Source organism: Nasonia vitripennis, chromosome 2 (assembly GCF_009193385.2).
Source record: "Nasonia vitripennis strain AsymCx chromosome 2, Nvit_psr_1.1, whole genome shotgun sequence".
NCBI lineage: Eukaryota > Metazoa > Arthropoda > Insecta > Hymenoptera > Pteromalidae > Nasonia > Nasonia vitripennis.
In genome coordinates this window covers 3,057,940-3,079,285 of record NC_045758.1, presented here as the reverse complement: position 1 = coordinate 3,079,285, position 21,346 = coordinate 3,057,940, and the positions used below count along the sequence as shown (strand labels likewise).

Sequence of the window (21,346 nt, the reverse complement as noted above, 5' to 3'; positions counted from 1 at the left end):
TTCTCAAACGCGGAAGCTTTACACAACGACATTTGTAAATAATATTCGATGTTCATTTGTAATAAATCAACATTTTATAAAATAAAATATACAAGTTATTTATTCCCACATCGAGCAAATTCCAATTACAATAATACACGACGAAAATTAATGAATCCGATGCGCTCTGGAAAATGTTATTACGCAATCAAGAGATTAACTCGGAAATGTAACAGAACCCCGCGGAATAATAACGCGCGCGGTATTCAAATACGTGCGCCTGGGACTTGTAAAGTTCGCGCGTGCGGAGCTTCCGCCAAGGCGGTAACCTTCAAGATTCTTGAATATACATACGATACGTCCCTGATGGGAAACTGTGATCTCGTGCATTTTCACCGAGTGGAGTAAAAAATATTGATTCGACACTGCCATTTCCTCACCCGCGGCAATAATTTCGGGAATCGTGTTTTACTCGAATTAGCAGCGCGTGATTATTTCCCTGCCTTGTGTGTAGCTTATCTCGAAGAAATGCGTTATTTTAACGGACCTCTTAAATTTCTGAAAATTAAAAGTTGTCAGGTAGATAATCCGAGGAAGATAAGTCGGGAGTACGTCGTTCTTTTTTATTACTAATGCGATATGGCGTTCTTGTATTGTGCTAGACTAGCACTATTGATGTTCATTACTCACGTAATTTTTCTTCTTCTTCTAATGCTTAGAATATTTCGTCTTTTTTCGTTGAGATACCTGAAGCTGATATGAGAAGTGGATTAGTAGAAATAGAGAAAAGTTATTAGACTTGATTGCTTTCGTTGAAATTAAATAATCCAGAAAATGAAATTTCAAAATTAGTTGGAACAATTAATTAAAGTCGAATATTACAAGCTGTATTGTAATGTTTTCAAAGTCGGATATTTTAGTCATCAGATCGGACATTATCGGAGCCACTTTGAATAATAAATATTGAGGATTTATAGGGGACAACAGTAATAAAAAACGCCAGAGTTTTGTCAATGCATTTTTAATATCTTTAAATATTACAACAGGGGAGGTTAATGTGTACAAGTTTACATAGGCTTTAATACATGTAGGAACATCGTTTCTCGACGCAATTGAAAACTTTTTTCTCGAATTCTTCCTTTAAGTTGTTGCTAATCTCTTTCTACAAGATAGTATATGATTGACTTTTTGGTTCATTTATCATCTATAATGTAAGAAAGCATTGCATTGAAAGCTTATTAAATATTTGACTTTATTTACGAAATGTGCAACAACATCGATACTTAAATCATGGTGTTGTTTCTGCAGTCGAGAAACTCCTTAAATCAATTCAATGCTCCGTTTATAAATTTTAGACGCAGCACTGAATTACTGCGTTCAATATATAACTAGCATTGTTTTCTGAGAAATCTACAAAAAAGCACGACAAACATTATAACAACTGTAATGCCTGCTTTCTAAATCAATAGTATGTCTCGTTTCAAAAACATCTTCTTCATCAATATCTTAAACAGCATCAAATTCTTGTCTCAATAAAAAATTCAAACGTAATATTCTGTATGAAAAAGAAAGATAATTTAAAGATGTCAACAAAGTACAAATAATTATTCTCCCGCATCTGAATTTGATTTTTAATCTTCCTCTTTTCCGTCCGTTCACTAGACGTACGCAGTACGACATAAGTACTCTAAAATTAAATTCAGTCTTTCGTGAACATAATTACTCTCTCACACATTCCTCGGCGCTCACTCTTTCCATGTATAATTCTTCAATTTCATTTCTATATTTACATTTCAGAAATGTGCGTTTTAGCTGCGAACAAAAATTTATACATGCGTATGCCCAAATAATGTAACAAATTTTTGCACAGGGTCTCGAGCTAAGCTAAAATCACAGAAGTATGCCATTCCCATCGCATCTTCTTGCATCGATCAGTCCGCCGATCAAGCAATGCTAAGAAAAAAAATGAAAATAATGACGGGATTCATAAACCACATAATTAATACTTAAATATTCTCTCCATCTCACTCGTTTGATCGAAGTAGAACAATATATACAACATGTCGTTACGTCTCCAAGAAATGTAAAGACTAAGAATCTACGAGTAGATTCTACCGCCTAACGACTATCACATATTTACAGGATTTACCGATCGTCCTTTCTATACAAAAAACGAACAAAAACTATCATTTGTGTAATATAAACGAAGTATAATAACAGCGCTGAGAAATCCGTACTCGTCGAAGTGCAAAAATGGCGCTTAACACGAACGCAAGTATCAATCATATCAACAGGGTAAAAAATCTATGTAATTTCAAAAGCACTTTTTTTAAAGCTTTACGTTCGACCGATACATACTTTTGGAATCGGGTGCACTATACACGATTTCGTAAAATCTAATAATTTAAAATAAGTCTGGAAAAAATTTAAGATTCAAAAAGTGGCGCGCGCTGCGCGCGCAGCTAGTGATTCGTTACTCCATCTACACGGGTGGCTGTGACTTAGCGCGGGATATTCGAGCTCCCGGCATCAGGTCACACAATACTTCGTTCGCGCTAGTGGGACGGTCCCGATGTTTCGAATTGAATTCCTCGAAAAACAATGGTAAATTTACGTGCAAAAAATGCAGCCGAAACCATAAATCTTAAAATTATTATTAACCTAATATCAAATTTCAAAACTTTAAGGTAACAGAATATTCGCATTTACAATCATTCGTCGAGGTGTTCAATCGAAAGCCTCAAACGGTCGTTAAACGCTATCGTAAATTGTCTTCGATTCGAGCACGGCCCTCCTTATTGTTCTGGGGCCGTTAGCAATCCCTAGGCGAGCTCGCGTTTATTTTTCGATTCGGAGTAGAACTGCGTGTTCTGCATCGAGTTGCTATTGTTGTTCGCTGCGTGCTCAAACTGATTGGTCAGCATGTAAACTACTGCCTCGTAGGTGGCCATCATGATAGCGGTGTTGGGGATCTGTCGTACTAGCTGCGTAGCGAGTCCACGGTACAGGCCACGATGACCTTCTTCTTTCCATATTGTATTCGTGGTCTGCCAGAAACCGGTATACTTGTTGCCCTCTTCACGAAGTCGTGTTCGCACCACCTCTGTAAAAAATATTTATTTGTTAGTAATTCAAAGGTTATTTTTGGTAATCCTCACTTTACTAATAAAGTTCATAGAACACATTGGCAAAATTAAAGGGAGGCAATTGTCGCGTAAACCACCACTTTTTTCACTACAGAGAGAGGAATTCATAAAGTTTGTATCACGTGCACAGCACGCGAAGTTGTGCGAATTTTTTATAAGGCAATTGCGTGACGATATGGCTTACTGCGACGAATGATAACACGTACAATTAAAGACCACTTGCAAATGCGTCGGGAAAAATGTATCTCACCGTCAAAACAGAGTCGCATATCGCGTCGTTAACGCCTCGATAATCTATATAAATCAAGCGCCTCCTTAATTGTAATGCAGAAAACGTGTTTTCATCGTAAAGAGTTCGCTCACGCCTCTTATACTTGTACAACTGCTCTGGTTTCGCGTTAATAATGATAAAGGAGACTAAAGGTGTGTATGGAACGGCATCGACAAGAGATAACATCGCATTTCAATAAATCAATCAGTCTTCTTCATTCAAAGATTAATTTCTTTTTCTTCTTTCACCCTGTCAGCTTAGTATAAGTTAAGCTTATAATCATTTTTTAGTCGTAATATTTCAGTGACATGATGAAAAATCGTAATTTCTCATTTTCACTTTACTGGATCATAAATCACAGCTACGGGTTGTAAATATAAAAGAAAACTACACCGTTAATTTATAGCGATACTGAATCTCTAAACTACTCGAAGAGATACTATCACAATAAAACCATTTACCTGGAAATTGCAATAAGTGGTTAACAAGTAACCTACTTAGATAGCAAATGCAAGGCCAAGTCGCACGAATTTAATTACAATAAGAAATCCATGTTCTGACTAGGTGACTGATTGGATCAGTAATAGTAAAACAGCACCAGATATCAATTCAATTTGCGGAAAGCTCTTCATCAAATCAGAGAAACGCAGGCATACGACGCGAAACCGATAATAATTCTGACGTCCAAATGTCTCCGCGTTCTGCCGACACATTGTATGTACAATGAACGGGTTCGTGCGTCTTGCGCAATAAGCGAACGAGGGGCTTTGGACATCGACCAAAAGGGAAGGTTAGAGAATTGGACCGAATTTAAGAACCGGCTGTTAAGAATTGGCACGAAGGCGATTGTCCTGAGTGAATTCGGTGCGGCGAGACGCCTAAGCGAGAGCGATGGTCTTTTTATACCCGAGGCTCTTTTGTGATTGCCCCTGTCTTTAACGACTTTCTTTGTACATAATTTCATGTCGGTAGCTTTTTACTGCTCGTAAGTTTACTTCGTTTGCGGTAAAAGAGGTGATTATGGTAATATGACGAGCGCTCTTTACATACGGCATAAGTTCGACTGTTCGTGTTATTGCTTCTAATGACCAATTGTTTTTTATGTTTCATAATTTTGACACGACGGTTCGGCGCCTTGCAATGAACATCGATTGAAAGTCAATCGATGAGGCGCTAAAATAATCTCTACTTCGCTGACAAAGTACTACATATTGCAAGTAAAGCATCTTACAAAGTAAAATCAATATTTCAATGAGCTTGACTTTTCATGCGTCCCAGTCGCCCGAGCTTTTTATATCTCGAGAAGCTTCTCGTAAAAGTTTAACGGAACCACGGAAGAGCATTCGGTCGGTTAGTGCGAAATATTCATGACTTGGCCCATTTTCAGTTATAGCCGCGCGGAGATTACTGTTCAGGTTATCGTAAAATCTAATTTGTTGCTGTTGTTGTACACATAAATAATTTCAAACTGTTAATGCTAAAGAGCAACGGTTATTCTAATTTCAACTGCAGACACTCCAAATGCTTCTTTTCTATAAATGTGTGTATCGGTCTCGCAAGATCCGAGCGCTGTACAACAGAGGACATTACCATGTGGATAGGCGATGCAGGATGCGACGGTCTTGGAGAGGGCGCCGGCGACCATGAACTCGACAAAGTCGCGCGACGTTTTGGAATTGTTGTCGGGCGACGGCATTCGGGCACGATTCGTGATCAGCCAGGCCTTGATCGCCTCGTAGATGACGAAGTGCACTACCGTCTCGCTGATGCCGAAGTATGAGGCGACGATGCCCTTGTAGAAGCCCATTATTCCCTGTGGAGAATATGAAAAATTAGTGAAAATATTGAAAAGGTAAAATTTTCCGCTACGGCAAAGATAACGGCATGAATTTAGTCTTTCGTTCGATTAACGATGCGCGTGTGAAAGTTACAGAAACTCGTAACGATTTTCGATCAAAGTTAAATCGCTTCAGACGTTCTTAATGGACTCAAATTGACTCCCTGACTCGAAGCATCAACAGTAGCAGCAGACCTCTGCACATCCTATACAGTGACCGGATAATCCCTCTCCCCATTGATCGGCAAAAATAACTGCCACCATCCGCTCACGGGTTCTCTGAACATAATACCCCATTCACGCAGAGCTTTCGCTAAAGAAATATCCCTTTGCGTAGATTTATTCTTAGAAACTGCCTCGGTCATCGCGCATTTTTTTATTACTGTTTCGAACGTCGCAAGCACAGAGTCGCACAAAAGAGGTGCGAAATAGCGCAAAACTTTGCATGCACGTCTTATCTTTCCGCAAGCCTGAATCTCGTGCGCGAGTCATAATGAGAATCAAATTCCCAGGAGTGCGCGACATAAACCCGCTTGTTTACTAAGCTCAGTATTTTCGCGGTTATTTTAAGCGCCGACTTTCTATTTGCAGTTTGCAAATCTCGATTTAGAAGCTTCTCGCGGCTCCGTGCCAGCGAAGTAACTCGACTTCGAAACTGGTGGAAAAAACAAGCGCCGTGTTTTTAATCCGCGTCTCTTCGATCATTTTGGTATCAACGAACCTTCCGTCGTACAGTGTTTACCTTCTCGAATGTGGGACGTTTGCATCGGTTTTCTAATCCAAGAATAGCCGATTTATCGTTACGAGCTGAAAACCGGTTTTTACGCGCACGTTGGACTTTCGCGTCTGTACAGCACAACGCACGCACAATCTCTCTATCATCACGATTGCGAAATTTCCTGTTTTTCTCGCGCTATCCAGTGTCCCTACGCGCACTTCCTTTGCATCTATTTATAGAAAGGCGCATGCATAATATAATGATAAAAATTGTCTCGCTTACCGACTGCTGGTATACACTTCGGATGCATTCGAGCGCGCCGGTTTGATTCGTGTGGTGATTAAGCTGCAGCCTCGTTTTGACGAACCAAATCGGGTTCGTTGCCGTGCACGAGACGAAGCCTGAAACGATCAAAACAAAGTCTTTCACAATTCGTCCGGTTGGTCAATTTTCTGTGCACATATTATCTAAAAATATATGCTAAGGTATTTCTATACTATCGTCGAGATAGCTTCGATAAGATTTTTCGAGTATATTAGATAAAATTTGTATTAAAAAGCGAGGTGTATCGATTACAAGTGCATCGTCGAGAAAGGGAGATAAGAATAGAATTGTGCGCTTATACCGAGAGGATGTAAACACAGAATGTATCTATACGCATCGCGCGCTCGGAACAACTTTTATAACCGGCGAGTTGCGCAACGATTGAAAACATAAACACACACATCCACCCAACACATATAATCGCTGTCTCTCGATTCAACTTTCTCGCCAAGTGCGACCTTGTCCATTACCCGCGCGTCGCGGAGAAAAAATCTCGACAAAAGCACAGCTGACCCAGTTTCGAGAAGACCCGGTGCATCGTCCTCTCTCTCTCTCTCTCTCTCTCACGCGCACGGGGGGGCTCTGTGTATATGTAATCGGCCGCGATGGCTCGCGCAGAGAAAGATACCGCAGCACATGCTGCCTGACACATTTGGCCCGCTCACGTGCGCACACCTCATAGCAAATTCAATTACTCTCTGTATAAATAATCGGCGACGCCGGAGAGTTGCACAAGAGCGTCTAGACGCGTCTTCGCGATTGTCGCACCAGGGATGGTTTATAATGTTTTAGACAGTGGAGAGAGAGAGAGCGAGAGAGAGAGAGAGAGAGTCGAAGATTAAATTATACTTGGCAGGTTTGGTCTAAAGGTTATTGAATTAAAAATGTGCGGTGATTTTCCATCCACGCGGTAGCAACAATTGCAATCGTATTATACGCGATGATCGCCCATTGTAAACTCTGCGCACAAGTAGCACGAGGGTCAAGCACCTGCGTCGCGTAACCTAGAAATAGTCGATTTCCATCTCGAAAATTCTCAAAGCGCACGAAAGTTGACATAGGCTACTCTATCTTCGAAACGCAAACGACGGAAATCAATGTCGCGCGGTGGTTTATTTATATTTACAACCGTATCCCTATACAGAACGCAATAGTTTCGCGAAATTTCCTCTGCGATGCGGGAGGGTAAGTGGGTCAGAGGCTCATCGGGGGGTGGCTCAGTCGACCGCACTTCGCTCTTAAAATTAACGAGATTTTTGCGTCGTATCGCTTGTTTATACCGGGGATTGAAAAACGCTCTCGCGACGAGAAAAAAAGCTACGACTCGCATGTCTTCTTATAGCGAGAACGATTTTTTCGATGCGCAATAAGCTTCGCGTGCATTCGTATATAACTCTCCTGTTACACGGATCAGCATAATTTTTGTTTTCCCCGTCAGGCGCGCGCGGCTCGCGAGTATTATTCATATCATGCGTGGATCTGTGAGGTAAGGCTACTTTGGATGCAAAGAATTTTCCGTGTGAAACATACCGTAGTAAACAAATCGTACATTTCGTATGGTTATACGTTTTGAGAACCTATTGCGTATAAATCGAGATTATTTTCCGCTTAGAAAATGTGAGCAATTAAAGATAAATAAATGTAGCTCCACGACACAAAATAGATAAAACTGCAGAAAAAAAAACTTATTCAAGGTAAAAAGCCGCGAACCTGTGCGCGTCTATTTTTAGCCTTCGGCCGTACCGTCAACTTCCTACAAACACACTTTATTCCGCATCCAGTCGCACATGCAAGTATGCATGCACTCATCGGACGGTCGATTCGAATAGCCGCACACACACACACACACACACACACAATGTATAATCTATCCCCGCATTTGTCGGCTTTATGCGCCGTTGAAGAAAGCCGCGCAGTTAGTAGTATTGAATTCGTGCATGCGGCTATAGCGCTTGTTTTGATCGTCGCCAAAGAGTTCGTTGCTCGAGTGCACCGCTCGCGCAGGTGGTACTGATGCGCGCTCCTATACTACGACTTCGCGAGAAAAGTCGTTTTCCTTGACAGGCTAATTGCGCGTGTGGAATCCTTCGTTCCATTAGGAGAAACAATGATCAGCTGTAACGTTTGTGTATTTTTTCTTTTAGTCGATTCGCCTTTGTTTTCTTACAGACATAGGCGCCCTCAAAGCGCATCGGTTCTCGATCGTTCCTTGCGCAGGCGTAAAATAATTTGCATCGAGCGGACTTAATTTGTTGAGACTATATCAATTTCGCTTGTTTGTAGCGGGAAAAGTTTCGTTGTTTTGGTTTGCGCCTGACGAATCCGTGTAATTTGTAGGAATTTTTGCATACGTCGTCTCGATTATCGCGTATGAGATGTTCTTTGTTTGAAAAAAGTTTTAACGCGCAGCTGAAGATATTATTTTGTTGACATATTTCGATGAACCCGCGCGCGGCTATGTGCGCAATTGCAAATCTAACTTTAGCGCCAAAGTTGATAGGCGGCCGTTGAAAAATTGAATATGCCACGATAGGATATCTATGGTAGTAGAATACTCGCATCTTACGACTTTCGAGGGAAAGAATGTTCTAGCTTTCGATAGTTTTATCAGTGTCGTTCAATGGCTGAGAGGGAAATCGAATTTTTCGTTGTTTTAATAGAACGAGAGCTCTCTGATAAATCAATCTATTATATATACATGCGTTTTTTAAATCCAACGTAAACAAGCTAGTTGTTGTGCATAGATATAGCGTATAACATTGCTCGCGAATATTCAGCAAAAATTGTACAAACTTCTATTCTATTTAAAAAAGACAGAAAAATTCTGCATGATGAAATGGAAACTCGAACAGCAATACACAACTTTGCGTCATTCATCTCGAAATAATAATAATTTTCAACCGCGATTCGATATTCATTATTCAACTTTCAATTTCCAGTTCGCCAAGTCAACAAAAACTCTTTCAAGCAACGGTGCACACTAATAATGTCGCAATTACTCGATTTAACAGGCGTGAACTCAATGAAAGACAGCCATAAACCGTCGCGACATTCCCTCAGTTCCGGTCGGTTATGAACAACCCTATTCGATCGATAAATTCGAGAAGAAAGGGGAAGCATCTTTGTTTGCGCAATCTGAGGAAACTCTCTCGTGCAATACGACACACCAATCATTGTACGTCGTAACAAGCTATATACGTTATGTTATACAGCGTAACGCTCGCCTCGAGTCGAGATGATAACGAGGAGCTTATCTAAGCCGAGGCGCCACGCAATCGGGGGACATAACCAGACGTAGCCGAATGATCGATCAGATCGATGCATCGAGCCACCGGCCGACCGATGATCAATTTGACACGGCGATAAGAAAGTTTGTGGGGGAAACGAGAGGGGAGCGATAATTTGTTTGCAGGGGATTCTTTGTGTGCTTATCTGCGTTCAATTAATTGTTCCTGCTATACAGTATACCAGCTCGAGAGTTATCAAATTTTCCCCTCGCTTTTTAAACGCTATGTAAACTCCTCGATTGCCGAATGAATTACGCGTTTTTTCAAGAGCACTTTTCAATATTCAAGTGCCGAAGGACGAAAAACACTCGTTTCCTTTCGCCTCGCGAGCTAGAACAGCAAGGGGAAAAAGGAATGCAAACATAATCCTCGCGCGCCTTCGTCAGACAATCGTCCGCTACAATACCTGGAGCGTCGCGTCATCGCGAGAAATCCAATACGCGCGCGAGTGCTGCAGTCTCTGCGTCGAAAAACCGAAACCGTACATCCATATTATTTTGCAGCGCAGCGTACATTGCATATTATACACGCGATAAACAAAGAGCGTCGCAATCTCAAGATCTCGAGCTCGATATATATAAGACGAAAATTGATAGCTACTGCGCGTTGACCTCATTCTATGCCACGGCCGTGCAATGTCGTTCGCTCGCGATTTGCGCCGCGTAAAAAGCTTGGGGAAACCCTCCCCTGCGGTCGGTGGGGGAGAAGAAGATAGCGCGCAATTCAACGCGACACAGACAGCTCGTGTCGTGTTTACGTATGCGTTTTTCAGACGGATAGGATAGCTTACCTATACGGATTCTTTATAATTGGTAAACAAAGAGTGGGAGGACTGGAAGTGAGTTGCAAAACGCTTTCTCATTGTGTTTTCGTGCAGTTTCTGCAGTTTGAAGAACGTGATTAATTTTTGCGTGGGCCGTTATTTTGAGCGGAAATATAAGGTAGATGGAATTCTTAATAACGAGTTTTGACTGTTGATAGGATTCTATATCTACTCGAAACGTGTATACCTCCATGCGGTTTCTTGGAAAACAACAAATTCGTTGTACTGTCTAAATGATGGATCGTTATTCGATTAACGACTCAAACAAAGCTGTTTAAAGAATGATAAAATTGGAGCATCGTTTTTGGTCCGCATAAAAAACCAACGATCGCCTTTAATATAACGAGCGAACTAGAACAAATTGTCGGCAAAGAGTACAGCAGAGCCCGTGATGGTGCACTCGCGAGGCTATTCTTAGAGCATAAGCGAAAACTGTTTTCGCGAGAGAGAGAGAGAGCATTTAAGCTCGGAGCGCGCGTTACGCCGATGCAAGACATTCGGAATTAACAATGTAATTGCCGCGAGTCGCGGGGAGTCTCACTCCCGCGACGCGAGCTACATGCGAAGATGTCAATTTTGTGCTGTAAGCCAGGCTAACGCCTCTAAGTCTCGGCATAATTCTAATGATTTGATTATTGATAAATAATCTAACTTGAAAAATTAGACTGATCTTTCGCGACAAGAAAAACTAACGCGATAATCCCAACGAAATGCCCGGATTTAAAAGCATCGTCAATATTGTCTCGTTTAACGATTTCGTAAGTAAAAGATTCAACAACCGAATTAGTCATGCTTGAAGAGCGATCGACCGCTGGAAAATTTCCTTGCCTGCACTCAGCAGCTGCAATTTTCATACGGTCACCTATCGACATTCGATCGAATTTCCTCCTCCGCAGCGGTCATCATCTCATCGGAGAAACGGCGTCGCGCGCGAGCTTGCGACCTACGTTAATGAAGTATCACCGGCTTTCAAGGACGTACGATCGTTAGTCCGCGCTTGCTTCGTAAACACGCCGGTTCTTTCCTCTCTCTCTCGCTCACTCTCTTGCCTATACGCGTGCATCTAGGCTAAAAATAAACGCAATCTCTCTCCGGTCGCCGCGTGCGCTGCTGTATACTATATAGTGGATTACGCGGGCCGAAAGAGATACAACACGCGCGTGTCCTCCTTCTCATTCATCGCTGATGCGTCGCTTGCAATGTCGGTGTGCGTGTGATGTGTTCGACGATGATGGGCTGATTTTGTTTGCCAGACTTGTTTTTCTTACTCGTGTGTCCAGAGGCGGCGCTACGTAATTTTCTGGATCGCGAGGCTTTGGAGTTTAATTAAAGCCGATGCTAGTCCGCCGGAGGCTCGACGTGTACCGACGTGGAAGTGTGCGTGAGCAAACGTGTGGTTTTCGATGCGAGATGCCCTGTATAAGTCGACGAAGGTGAAGGTGCACGGAAATAAAGAATTTTCTCGATCGATTTTACAAGAACTTCTAGAGTACCTAGTATTTCTTATTTGTTCATAATTTCATGACACATTGTGACCAAAACCGCGCGCAAAAGACACAGCTTGACCCCCATTCGATTTTAATTCACATTCGCGTTTATTTATCTTTTTTATTATTATTCGAATGTATTTATATCTGTAGCTATTTTTATAATATACGCTCATAAATATAAAAAATCTTGCTTTGATTTATTTTTAATTTCAACGGTTCGGCGTGGAAAACACGAGACTCGAAAAATAGGGCGCATCGTTAAGGTGCCTACGTGACCAACAGCATGCAATCGTTGTGCTCAAGGTACCGAAGATCTTTTGGCATCAGGCGTTTACTTTTCCTTACCACGAGACTACTTATGCGTGTATATTAATAAGTTCCAGAAGCGCAGTGTCACGGTATCCTTATCCTTTTTTCTGTGCTTATGCGCAAAAACACTGTCTCTTGTTTTGGCTTGTAATTATCATCTCGATATAGATAAAGTGTGAAAACACTCGGAGTAAAAATATATTTATAAAATAACGCTTTTAATTCATTATCACGTGTACATTGCACCCCTATGTGCCGAGCAGCTGCCTGTATAACGATTATCCGAACGAGAACGTAATAATAAATATTATCACCGTCTTTCCGGCTGGAGAGACTAACGAATTCGTGCGCTCCAGCCAAATATAAATGTTCTCCAAAAGCCGAACAATATCCACTGCACGGCATGCAATCAAGTTGACTCATCGCGGCTTTTTATAGCGCGAAGAAATAATTTTATTCGCTAGGTCGCATTGGATTACGTCTGCCACGTTTGCTTCCGCAGCTGAACGACCACGTTGAATAAGCGCAACTAATTTCCAGTCGTCGTGAAAAAAAAAGTTAATCGTGTTATAAGAAACGCAACGCCGATCCTAACCGAGACGAATATCGTTAATTCACCGATAATAATGGCCAACTCAATTGGGGGCGTCGGCTTAGATAAAAAAAGTCCGCAGTACCAAAGTATCCGCGTCATCTCGTCACAACAATGTACTTGAGCTATTTCGTCGTTGACGCAGACGTATCAAGCTGTGATAGTATCTAAGCAATTTTGTCGAGCTGTAGATACAGCAAGAAATTGCTCGAGTTTGACATTTTCAGCCTTGAGTGAGAAATTTATTGCGATAAGTTGCTGCCAAGATTAATACAACTTTTACTTTTATATTAATGAAATCAGTTTTGAACGATATAGAACCTTTGAATACTACTAATCTAATAATGTAAATTTCGTACAACTGAAAATTGATAATTCGGCAAAAAAGAGATCAATTTTGTAAACAGATAACGCACAAATCTCGCACATTTCAATTCCTGCCAACGACTCCACAAATTAAGAAGCGATCAAATAAACATCGTTTCGATCACAAGCATAATTAACACACTGCTTTATTTATCCGTAAACAAAGTTAATACCCTAATCTCATTACATCTCAAACACTCGGGTAACTGGTAATCCACGCACAAGACACTGGTTTTACGTCCGACGGCTCATCACGCTACTGCTTACGAGTTTTCCACAAATCACGAGTACATAAAAAAATAAAACGAAATCCAAGAATCCACGCAATCGATCCACGGATCATCCGAGAGCCGGAATCCCGCGCATAAACACGCTAAATCAATGAAAGATAGAAGGCAATCGTCGAGCTCGAGGCGAAGCACATGTGTGTTGCACGAGCAGCGCGTAAGTACATAAAACGAGTGTACGCAGAGCGGCTCCCCCGCGAAGAAGCGGCGGCACCGAAGACAGTGACGGAACGAGACGCGCTGCTCGAGGTCAGAGCTCAAGTCTGCTGAGTCTTTTCGACGAGCCACGTTATCGCCTCGTGTTCGCTCGCGAGATAACGAGCCTCGCGCGATCCTCCTACTCCGCCGCGTGTCTCGTTCTTTCCTATTCCCGCGACAAAGAGACGTGTTCGTTAAAGCTGTGCAGCGGTATATCATGTATCGACAGGATTGCGAAATCATTGATGAGCGTTCGCGGGGATGTCATGATTTTTCTCTTCATTGCTGTGGCTCGATACTATATGCTTCGCTGAATTGGCTGTGTGCTGACGAACGACTACTGCGTCGGTGAATTCTGCTAAGTGTGGAGGTTTTGACGATAGCGATATCGCCAATTTTTCTTGTTTCAGCGAAATGGCTTTAATTTATGATACTGAAACGTGATTTTACTAACCGTAATATAGAGGATAACAGTTTTTAAAAAAGCGTTGAATATGCAGACTTAAGCTTGAAATTGACATGATGAAAAGATATTTTGGCATGGATGGCAAATCTCTATAGCTACAGACTCGGTGCGCAGATAGGGGCAATAAGAAAAGAATTGCCTATGCGACACCTATCTTAGCTCGAGAGCCAGAAAGTTGAAATAGTGGTGGTGAAAGGGCCGGTCCAAAACGGTTTTGTTTCATGACTATTCGGGATCTGCACTATTACTAAGACCAATTTCGCCTAAAAAAATAAACAGACGTTAACTTGGTCGTGAAATACGCCAAAGTGTTTACAACGCATCGAGCCAAGCAGAGAAAGGTACGAGTTACTAAAAGCGTACATGCAACTGTTTCAATCAACTTGAAATCTCGGCATTACCCAATCCATTATCGAAGGTATTCCGCTTTTATACGTATCGCTCGTTTGAAAGAGTTTGAATTTCAAATCGAATGACATGCTATTATGTAATGTGAGCTGGATTCTCATTTTTGCTTAAATAACAAACTTCCGAGATTCTCAAACACGCCATTTTTGTACCGGCTGAGTAGGTGCTTTTTGTCGCATAATGAAGGAATACCGCAGGAAACGCGAAATGCTTTTGAAAAATAACGTGCAATTGATGCACGAATCAAACGCGTTATCCGGCCGCTGGAAAAAATTCCCTCGTGATTTGTTATTGTACTTCAGTGGCATTGTCCATGTCCGATTGACGATTGTTTGGCAAGTTTTATTTACGAAGCCGATTGCTCAACGTGTCTTCTTCGCGGGGGACTATACGCATTCTCACACGAATAAAGCTTTCTGATAAATAAGAGAATTAACGGTAGTCTTCTTGCGCCACGGAAATTTCTGATTCTGCTCAAAGTTACCTTGTTTCATCTCTAATTCCTACATCTCTTATTGTATAATTAAAAAGCGGTAAAAATCGAATTAACATTTTCAGTTGATTTGATTTTTATGATCTCGATATTATTTCTTTAAACCTGCAAAGTATAATCAAAATAATAAACGAAATAGCGAATCTCACACGCGGTGAAACCCCGTTCATCATCGAAAACCAAACAAACAGGCAGAGCGCAGTCTCGACGATTGCAGCGGAACTTGAAAATAAAATCGCGAAAATTAATTTATAGCACGTCCACTAATCCGACTTTGTTTATTTTGCGTCAAAAGCTCGGAGCTTATTCAGCTTAGCTGCACGATTCGACTCAATTCAGCGATGACGCACTTATGGTCCTATACAGCGCGCACCATATGGCTGCGAGATACCCTTCTTACCCCTCGAGGCAGTAGGAAAACAAAGTCGCAAAAATAAAAATAAGAAGCTCGTTAGGGCTTCGACGAAAAAATTCCGCGCACGTTGCCGGCGCGCGCTCGATCTGCGAAAACATACAAACATATATATAACACACGGCAATACGACGCAAAAGCCGGGAAACGTACGATAGGACGAGTGGATATAGAGATCAGAGTGCACCCGTGAACGTTTTCTCCCTCTTCGTCTCTCACGAATTTGGCTCCCCGCGTAGCCGGAATGCGCTTCTCTTTTCTCCTCGTGCAGTCGAGGAGCTTGTGTATAGGGGCGAGATAACGAGCAACTGTCGACGGCGATGTAGTGACGCGCGAGACGACCCGAGCTTATCGACTCTTATCATTCGCATAATTCTCGATTGCGGAAACTATTAATAACAACGCGTAGTCCGTGTGTCCCTCTATTTCCAGTCCTTTCTGTCTCGCGCACTTGCACTTCTGTCGATGAATGGGACTGTGCAATTGGAGAAATTAGTCCGCCGCGAACTTTGAAGCTGAAATGCGCACACAGCGGTACGAAACTCGTGATGATCGTTCCCCATGTGTAGTTTGGACTCTCGTTTTTTCGGGGATGTCTATGAGCGACGATGACTAGAGCCGCGCGATGATAAATTTGTATTTGTAATTCACTTATCGCGCCGGTTATCTTATTGGTTATTGAATGAAGCCGCTGCGAGTGCTTTGTTGTTAACATTTTAGATGCTTTGTGAGAATTTTTCCTGCAAAGAGAGCTGATTAAACGGCGAGTTACTAATTTAGCCTGATTTTTCTGTGTGCGCTGAGAATACCGGTGTTTTACGCCGTGGACGAGATATCGAGTTAACGCTTGCAACGTAAACCAAACGATTAGAGATTGTATATTTTTTTGAACGTATAAAAATTGTAGAAATTGTTGCGTTAAAGTACTTGAGCCGCGAGTTGAAATTATCTTATTGACGTTTACGTTGTACATTTCTCTTGGCGATAAAACTTTGACGCTTGATTTTTGGAGAAGATCCAACTGATGATGCACTTATACTCTGTGCGATGACGTAATTGCCGCAAATTTTAACCGGGCGATGCGAAATTAGAGTGTAATATTGACGCTAGCGGCGCGTCATCTGGACAAGTCATTTCGATAAACAAAGATTGATGACAAACAGTAGGTGATTACATTTACAATAGTCCTCAGGATGATTGAATTTTCAATAATGAAATACTCCGGTATTTACCGAACCACTAGTAGACGGCGTGGCCGCGAAAAAACTTTCCTTGTGTAAGTATAGAGCATTATACGTATGTCGCTAATTGTGATTAGCAAATGTTTTACGTCGTGTTACGATCCATTTAAAGTTCCACTGCAAAGTAAGGTACCGCAATTATTGTTAATATTTATTACGATGATCACGCAAAACCATCGAGTAATTAACGCATAGGCCGTTCTTAACTCATACCTTTTGCGATGTACGATAGACGTACATCATTCATGAATAATTGAATAAAGTTTATTTATAATAACCGCTCAATTTTTCCTCGTATTTTACTTGTAAGGAAAATTTAAAATTATATTTAAAAAAAAACTAAGAATTTACTGACCTGCACAAGAAGCGGAGCACATATGTACAAGAGGACTGTCTGGAGGTAGGCATGTGTTGAAGAAATTTTTGGTTTGTGAGTAGGTGCAAAAGTAGATGGCCCTGGACGGAGCGACCCCTATGATGTTTGGTACGAGACCTTTGAAAAGGGCCTTCGGACCCTCGTGCTCGACGATGTGCCTCAGGCACTGCATGATTCCTGGAGGCATTGGCATGTGATGTGGACGACCTCCTGGGGGAGGCGATACGGCGCAGTGTGACAGCGTTACCAAGGAGTATCTGAGTGAAAAGAAAACCCTAATTATTTCATTAAAAAGTCCTTAACGATTTTGAAAGGAAGGTTTTTTGCTTTATACAAGAGGAAAAAATCGAATTTTCGTTAGCCTTCGAAGAGCGCTTTTACATGCACTTGTCCTACTTTAAATCTGAATCTTGCGTACATAAACATTGATAATGATTGCAAATTGTGCAATACCAAAATAAACATTGATATATAATCTTATCGCCATCAAGAAAATGACTTGGAATTGAAAAATTGAGTTATGAATATCATCTTTTTTTTGGAAACGCTTTTTTATATCTGTTATTTATAACGTTTTAACGTATATAAGAAGCAATAAAGTGAGTGATAATATGTACCTTCTCGATTCGCCGGTGCACAACCTTCTTCGCTGCTGGGGGTTCGGGTAACCCGTTTTACATGTGACATGTCCGGAGGCCAACTCCTTGTTAATCGGTGGATAGAAGCCTGCTGAGGACGACTGCAGTCGCGTCTTGACTACTTCAAGAGGACATGTTACGATCGCCGCGACAGTTCCAGCAACTCTGTGGAGAAGATAAATATATTTTATTTTGAGCTTGAATGTAAATTTTGTGAAATAAAAACAAATCATCGAGGGGCAAGATGACAGGAATTTTAGAAGCAAAATTGAAAACCCGTATTCTAAATTCAAAACTATAGCATCTGTTATTTGTAGCACAATAACGCGCCTTATGTATTTACAATGTTTCATTTTGTGTTATAATTTTAGAACCGCGCAATCGCTTTTCAAATGAATCATACACAAATCATACCTACTTTTCAAAAACATTTCGAATTACGTAAATATAGCAGTACCGCGAGCAAAAGCAGCATAGCTTTTACCGAGTAGCCAGTAAAATCTTTTACTTGTTATAAGCGAGCCGAGATGCCAACTTATTATTAAGCCCGTCTTTATGTTTGTAAAACAATTATTAATAGCGTCAGCGACTCGTAAAACAAATAAATCATTGGCTCAATAAAATGCGTGTGAAAATTTCCTGCAACCCAAGGAAAACGTGTTTACATAGAGCGTTTGACTCTCTCGCGTACGCTTGGTTACCGTGCGCGCTCAAAATTGCGCAAAATTATTTAGTGTTGCATCGAAAAACAAATCCCTTTTGCAATACCCAAGCCGCTGCGCGTATCGACAAAATCGGCGGCAAGGGTTTGTTGACAAACACGTTTTGTGAGACGAAGCGACTGTCTATGCGCGTGAATGAAACCGTCAGTGTTGTCGCTTTAGGAAAAAAAGAAGGGAAACGAGGCGGTTAAACGTCTTTGGTTTCTCTTTCTACTGCGCTTATGGATGTCTGCAATTTCTGCAGCGGAACTTGTTTTTTCAGTCCGCGGAGAGCAGGCATTCCCGAGAGACAGAGAGAGAGAGAGAGAAAAAAGGCAATATCAACAAGTTTTTTGCTCATCTGTGAGCGAACTCGTTTTCGCGTCAAATTTCAGTCAGTCGCAAACTCGCTCTATATCATCAGGCACACAGAGATAGGTATACGTATTTTCGTACAAAATTCATTGCGTCAATCAGTCGGCTATCTCCGCCACTGAAATAAAGCGCGGATTCATGTTTATTTATCGCGCGGCCGGAATATGCGCGAAAAGAGGAGAAAGAAAAAACTTCGGACCTGACCACGTCTCTGCTTTTTGGAATATAAAAAATTGCCAAGGTTAGTCTCGCGCATACTCATATCCCGGAGCGTGTATTCATCAACCGTTCAGAAATTCCGATCATGAAAAAGTGTGTGACGAAAGGAAATAGACCAACAAACTCTTCATCAGATGTAAAAAAATCGCCAAGATAAGCACTCCGAGAGTAGATAACGAAGCGGCGAAGAAAGAAACTTTCGTTCTATTCGCAGATGGCATTAGTGAGCGCGAGTGTACGGTTGCGTAATAACGCGCGACACATCGGCTGCCGGCTACTGCGGCTTGTTTTACCCGGAAGTTTCTTCTGAAAATACGTGTCAACCGAGGGGGTAATGCACCGGAACACTCGGCGGCGAAGAATAAAAATCGATGCTATTTCGGAGAGAATGTTTATCTCTCTTGTCTCTCGTCTCATTACGGAGTGGAAAATTTTTTCTCCGAGGCAACGCGCCTATTTTAGCACGCGCCAGTCGTGAAGGATCCACTTCTCATTTTGCATCGAGATATTGCGTTAATTATTTCAGAAATTTTTACAGTTCGCTTGAAAATATCACTCGCGCACGGAGCCTTCACGTTCGGCCGGCGTGCGCTCGAAAGGTCGTCCAAGTTCGTTCAACGGCTCGCGCTTTCTCTCCGAACAGCCGAGACGACTTTTAGGAATTATACACATACATTCGCGGCCAAAAGCCTCGCGAGCGATCGATCGCGTGTCATGCTTCGCACGCCTACACCGCTAGGAGGAAACCGTAGCGCATCGCTTAGCTTCTTCTATATTTACATCGGCGGTGCACGTGTACAACGCGCCAACTCGTATATATACCGATCGTCGGAAGAATGCACGTAAACAACACCGGCTGCTGTCTATACATGTGGCTACAGATTCTGCTGCTGTTGGTGTCGTGACGGAGTATACCTTATATCCCGGAGAGGAAAAGAATACACACGCACGGGGCTCAGGTGTGGGAGAGCGCGCGTGGACGACGTTCCGAGCGGCACGTAGCCTCCCCGAAAAATCCGGCGATGGTCGTGAGAAGCCACAACTCGATCGTTATATACGCCTGATGTGTATATAGCGACGGGGTTAGATGCGAAGCTAAACAAAAGCAGGAGAAACCCACCCTCCGGCGACGAGGTGTATGACGGTGTCGCGCTGATGCGACATCCTCCCGAGTTCTCCCTCCTCTTTCTCTCTTCTATGCTGATATATCTGTGTCCTCGTCTCTTTATTCCCCACCAGTGCAGCTGGTGCGTGGAGCTATCCGCTAACAGTCAGCGCAGCTCGAGTACACTCGCGCACTCGCGGATTCCCGATGACGGTGGCCGAACAATGATGTAACCAGAGAGCGAAGACGGCGATGCTGAACGACGACGCTGATGGGCGACGACGTCGAAGGCACAGAGAGCGAGAGGAAGCGCGGGCACGAAGTTCGGCCTCTTCGTGCCTTCTTTCCCTTCCTCCGCTCCCTCCGACTTCTCGCGAAGCTTCTCTGATGGCTCGCTTATATATAGCTGATTCTCGCTGCTCTAGGCGTGCTCGCTTCTTCGATGATGCGCGGCGAGGGGAGAGAGAAAAAACGGTTCGTCGCTCAATGCTGCTTTCGGAACTGCGAATTTTTGCGCAGTTACCCTTTCCTCTCTCTCTCTCTCTCTCTCTCTCTCTCTCTCTCTCTCTCTCTCTCTCCGTGCACACACACGCGCACACGCACGAACGGATGTTATTGCGTACAGAGAGCCCGCACGTTCCGGCAACGAGGCTAAAGAGAGGTTATATATGGGACGACGAGCCGCCGCTGCCGCGCCGAGAGAGAATACGTGGAAGAAGCGAGGACCGAATGTATTATCGGGCACAACGTGCTCTCCTCTCCTTTTCTCGCGGCTTTGCACGAACTTATCCGCTGCTTGTAGGTATATACTTGGATCGATCGATCAATCACTCGAACTGTACAATTCGCGCAGATGCGAAGAGCCGGGATGTATGGCGAAGGATGGTATAGTGAGCGCGAGGGAAGAATATGTAGAACTGTGTAAGTAAACTGCGACACGCAATGTACACCGCGCCGCCGACTCAAAACAACTGACGAGAGAGCGTGTCGTGCGCGAGTAGGTAGAGTAGAGAGAGAGAGGGACACATACGCGCCGCTGCTTACCGCGCCGTCGCGGCCATCATTGGCACCGCGAGTGTAAGTGTGTGTATATATATATATATATAACGTTTTTTCTGATGGGTGTGTGTGTGTGTGGAGTTCATGTATAGGCCGGTACGCGGAGCAGCGGCTTTTGCGCATGAATGTGCCGTTGATAACGCCGGGATAAAAATAAACACGCGTGTGCAGCTCTCCGAGGACTGAATTGACAAGTAGAAAGGAGTCTTTATTACGCTGCTCTTGT

General features: G+C 42.7%; 1 protein-coding gene across 2 annotated transcripts; it reads right to left on the bottom strand.

Annotated features, from left to right (window-relative positions):
* Positions 1-984: 984 nt before the first annotated feature.
* LOC100118918 (mitochondrial carrier protein Rim2) lies at positions 985-21,066 on the bottom strand. 2 transcript variants are annotated; one of them, XM_008211307.4, is made up of 6 exons: positions 20,077-21,057; positions 17,641-17,826; positions 17,003-17,298; positions 6,234-6,352; positions 4,987-5,209; positions 985-3,082 (listed from the first exon to the last, which is right to left on the bottom strand). In XM_008211307.4, the coding sequence occupies exons 1-6, from the start codon at positions 20,118-20,120 to the stop codon at positions 2,802-2,804; spliced, it is 1,149 nt and encodes a 382-aa protein (XP_008209529.1). In that variant the 5' UTR covers positions 20,121-21,057; the 3' UTR covers positions 985-2,801. The 2 variants fall into 2 exon arrangements, with proteins under 2 accessions (XP_008209529.1, XP_001602784.1); XM_001602734.6 differs by having other exon boundaries at positions 993-3,082; positions 17,003-17,280; positions 20,077-21,066.
* Positions 21,067-21,346: the final 280 nt, after the last annotated feature.

What these genes read in the sequence shown, in the direction of transcription:
- LOC100118918 (XM_008211307.4), bottom strand. Translation starts at nt 20,120, where the DNA reads ATGTCGCATCAGCGCGACACCGTCATACACCTCGTCGCCGGAGG. An exon ending in GTGCTCCGCTTCTTGTGCAG is followed by an intron (nt 6,353 to 17,002) that starts GTCAGTAAATTC and finishes TGATCGTTTCAG; the next exon opens with GCTTCGTCTCGTGCACGGCA. An exon ending in GAAGTGTATACCAGCAGTCG is followed by an intron (nt 5,210 to 6,233) that starts GTAAGCGAGACA and finishes TATTCTCCACAG; the next exon opens with GGAATAATGGGCTTCTACAA.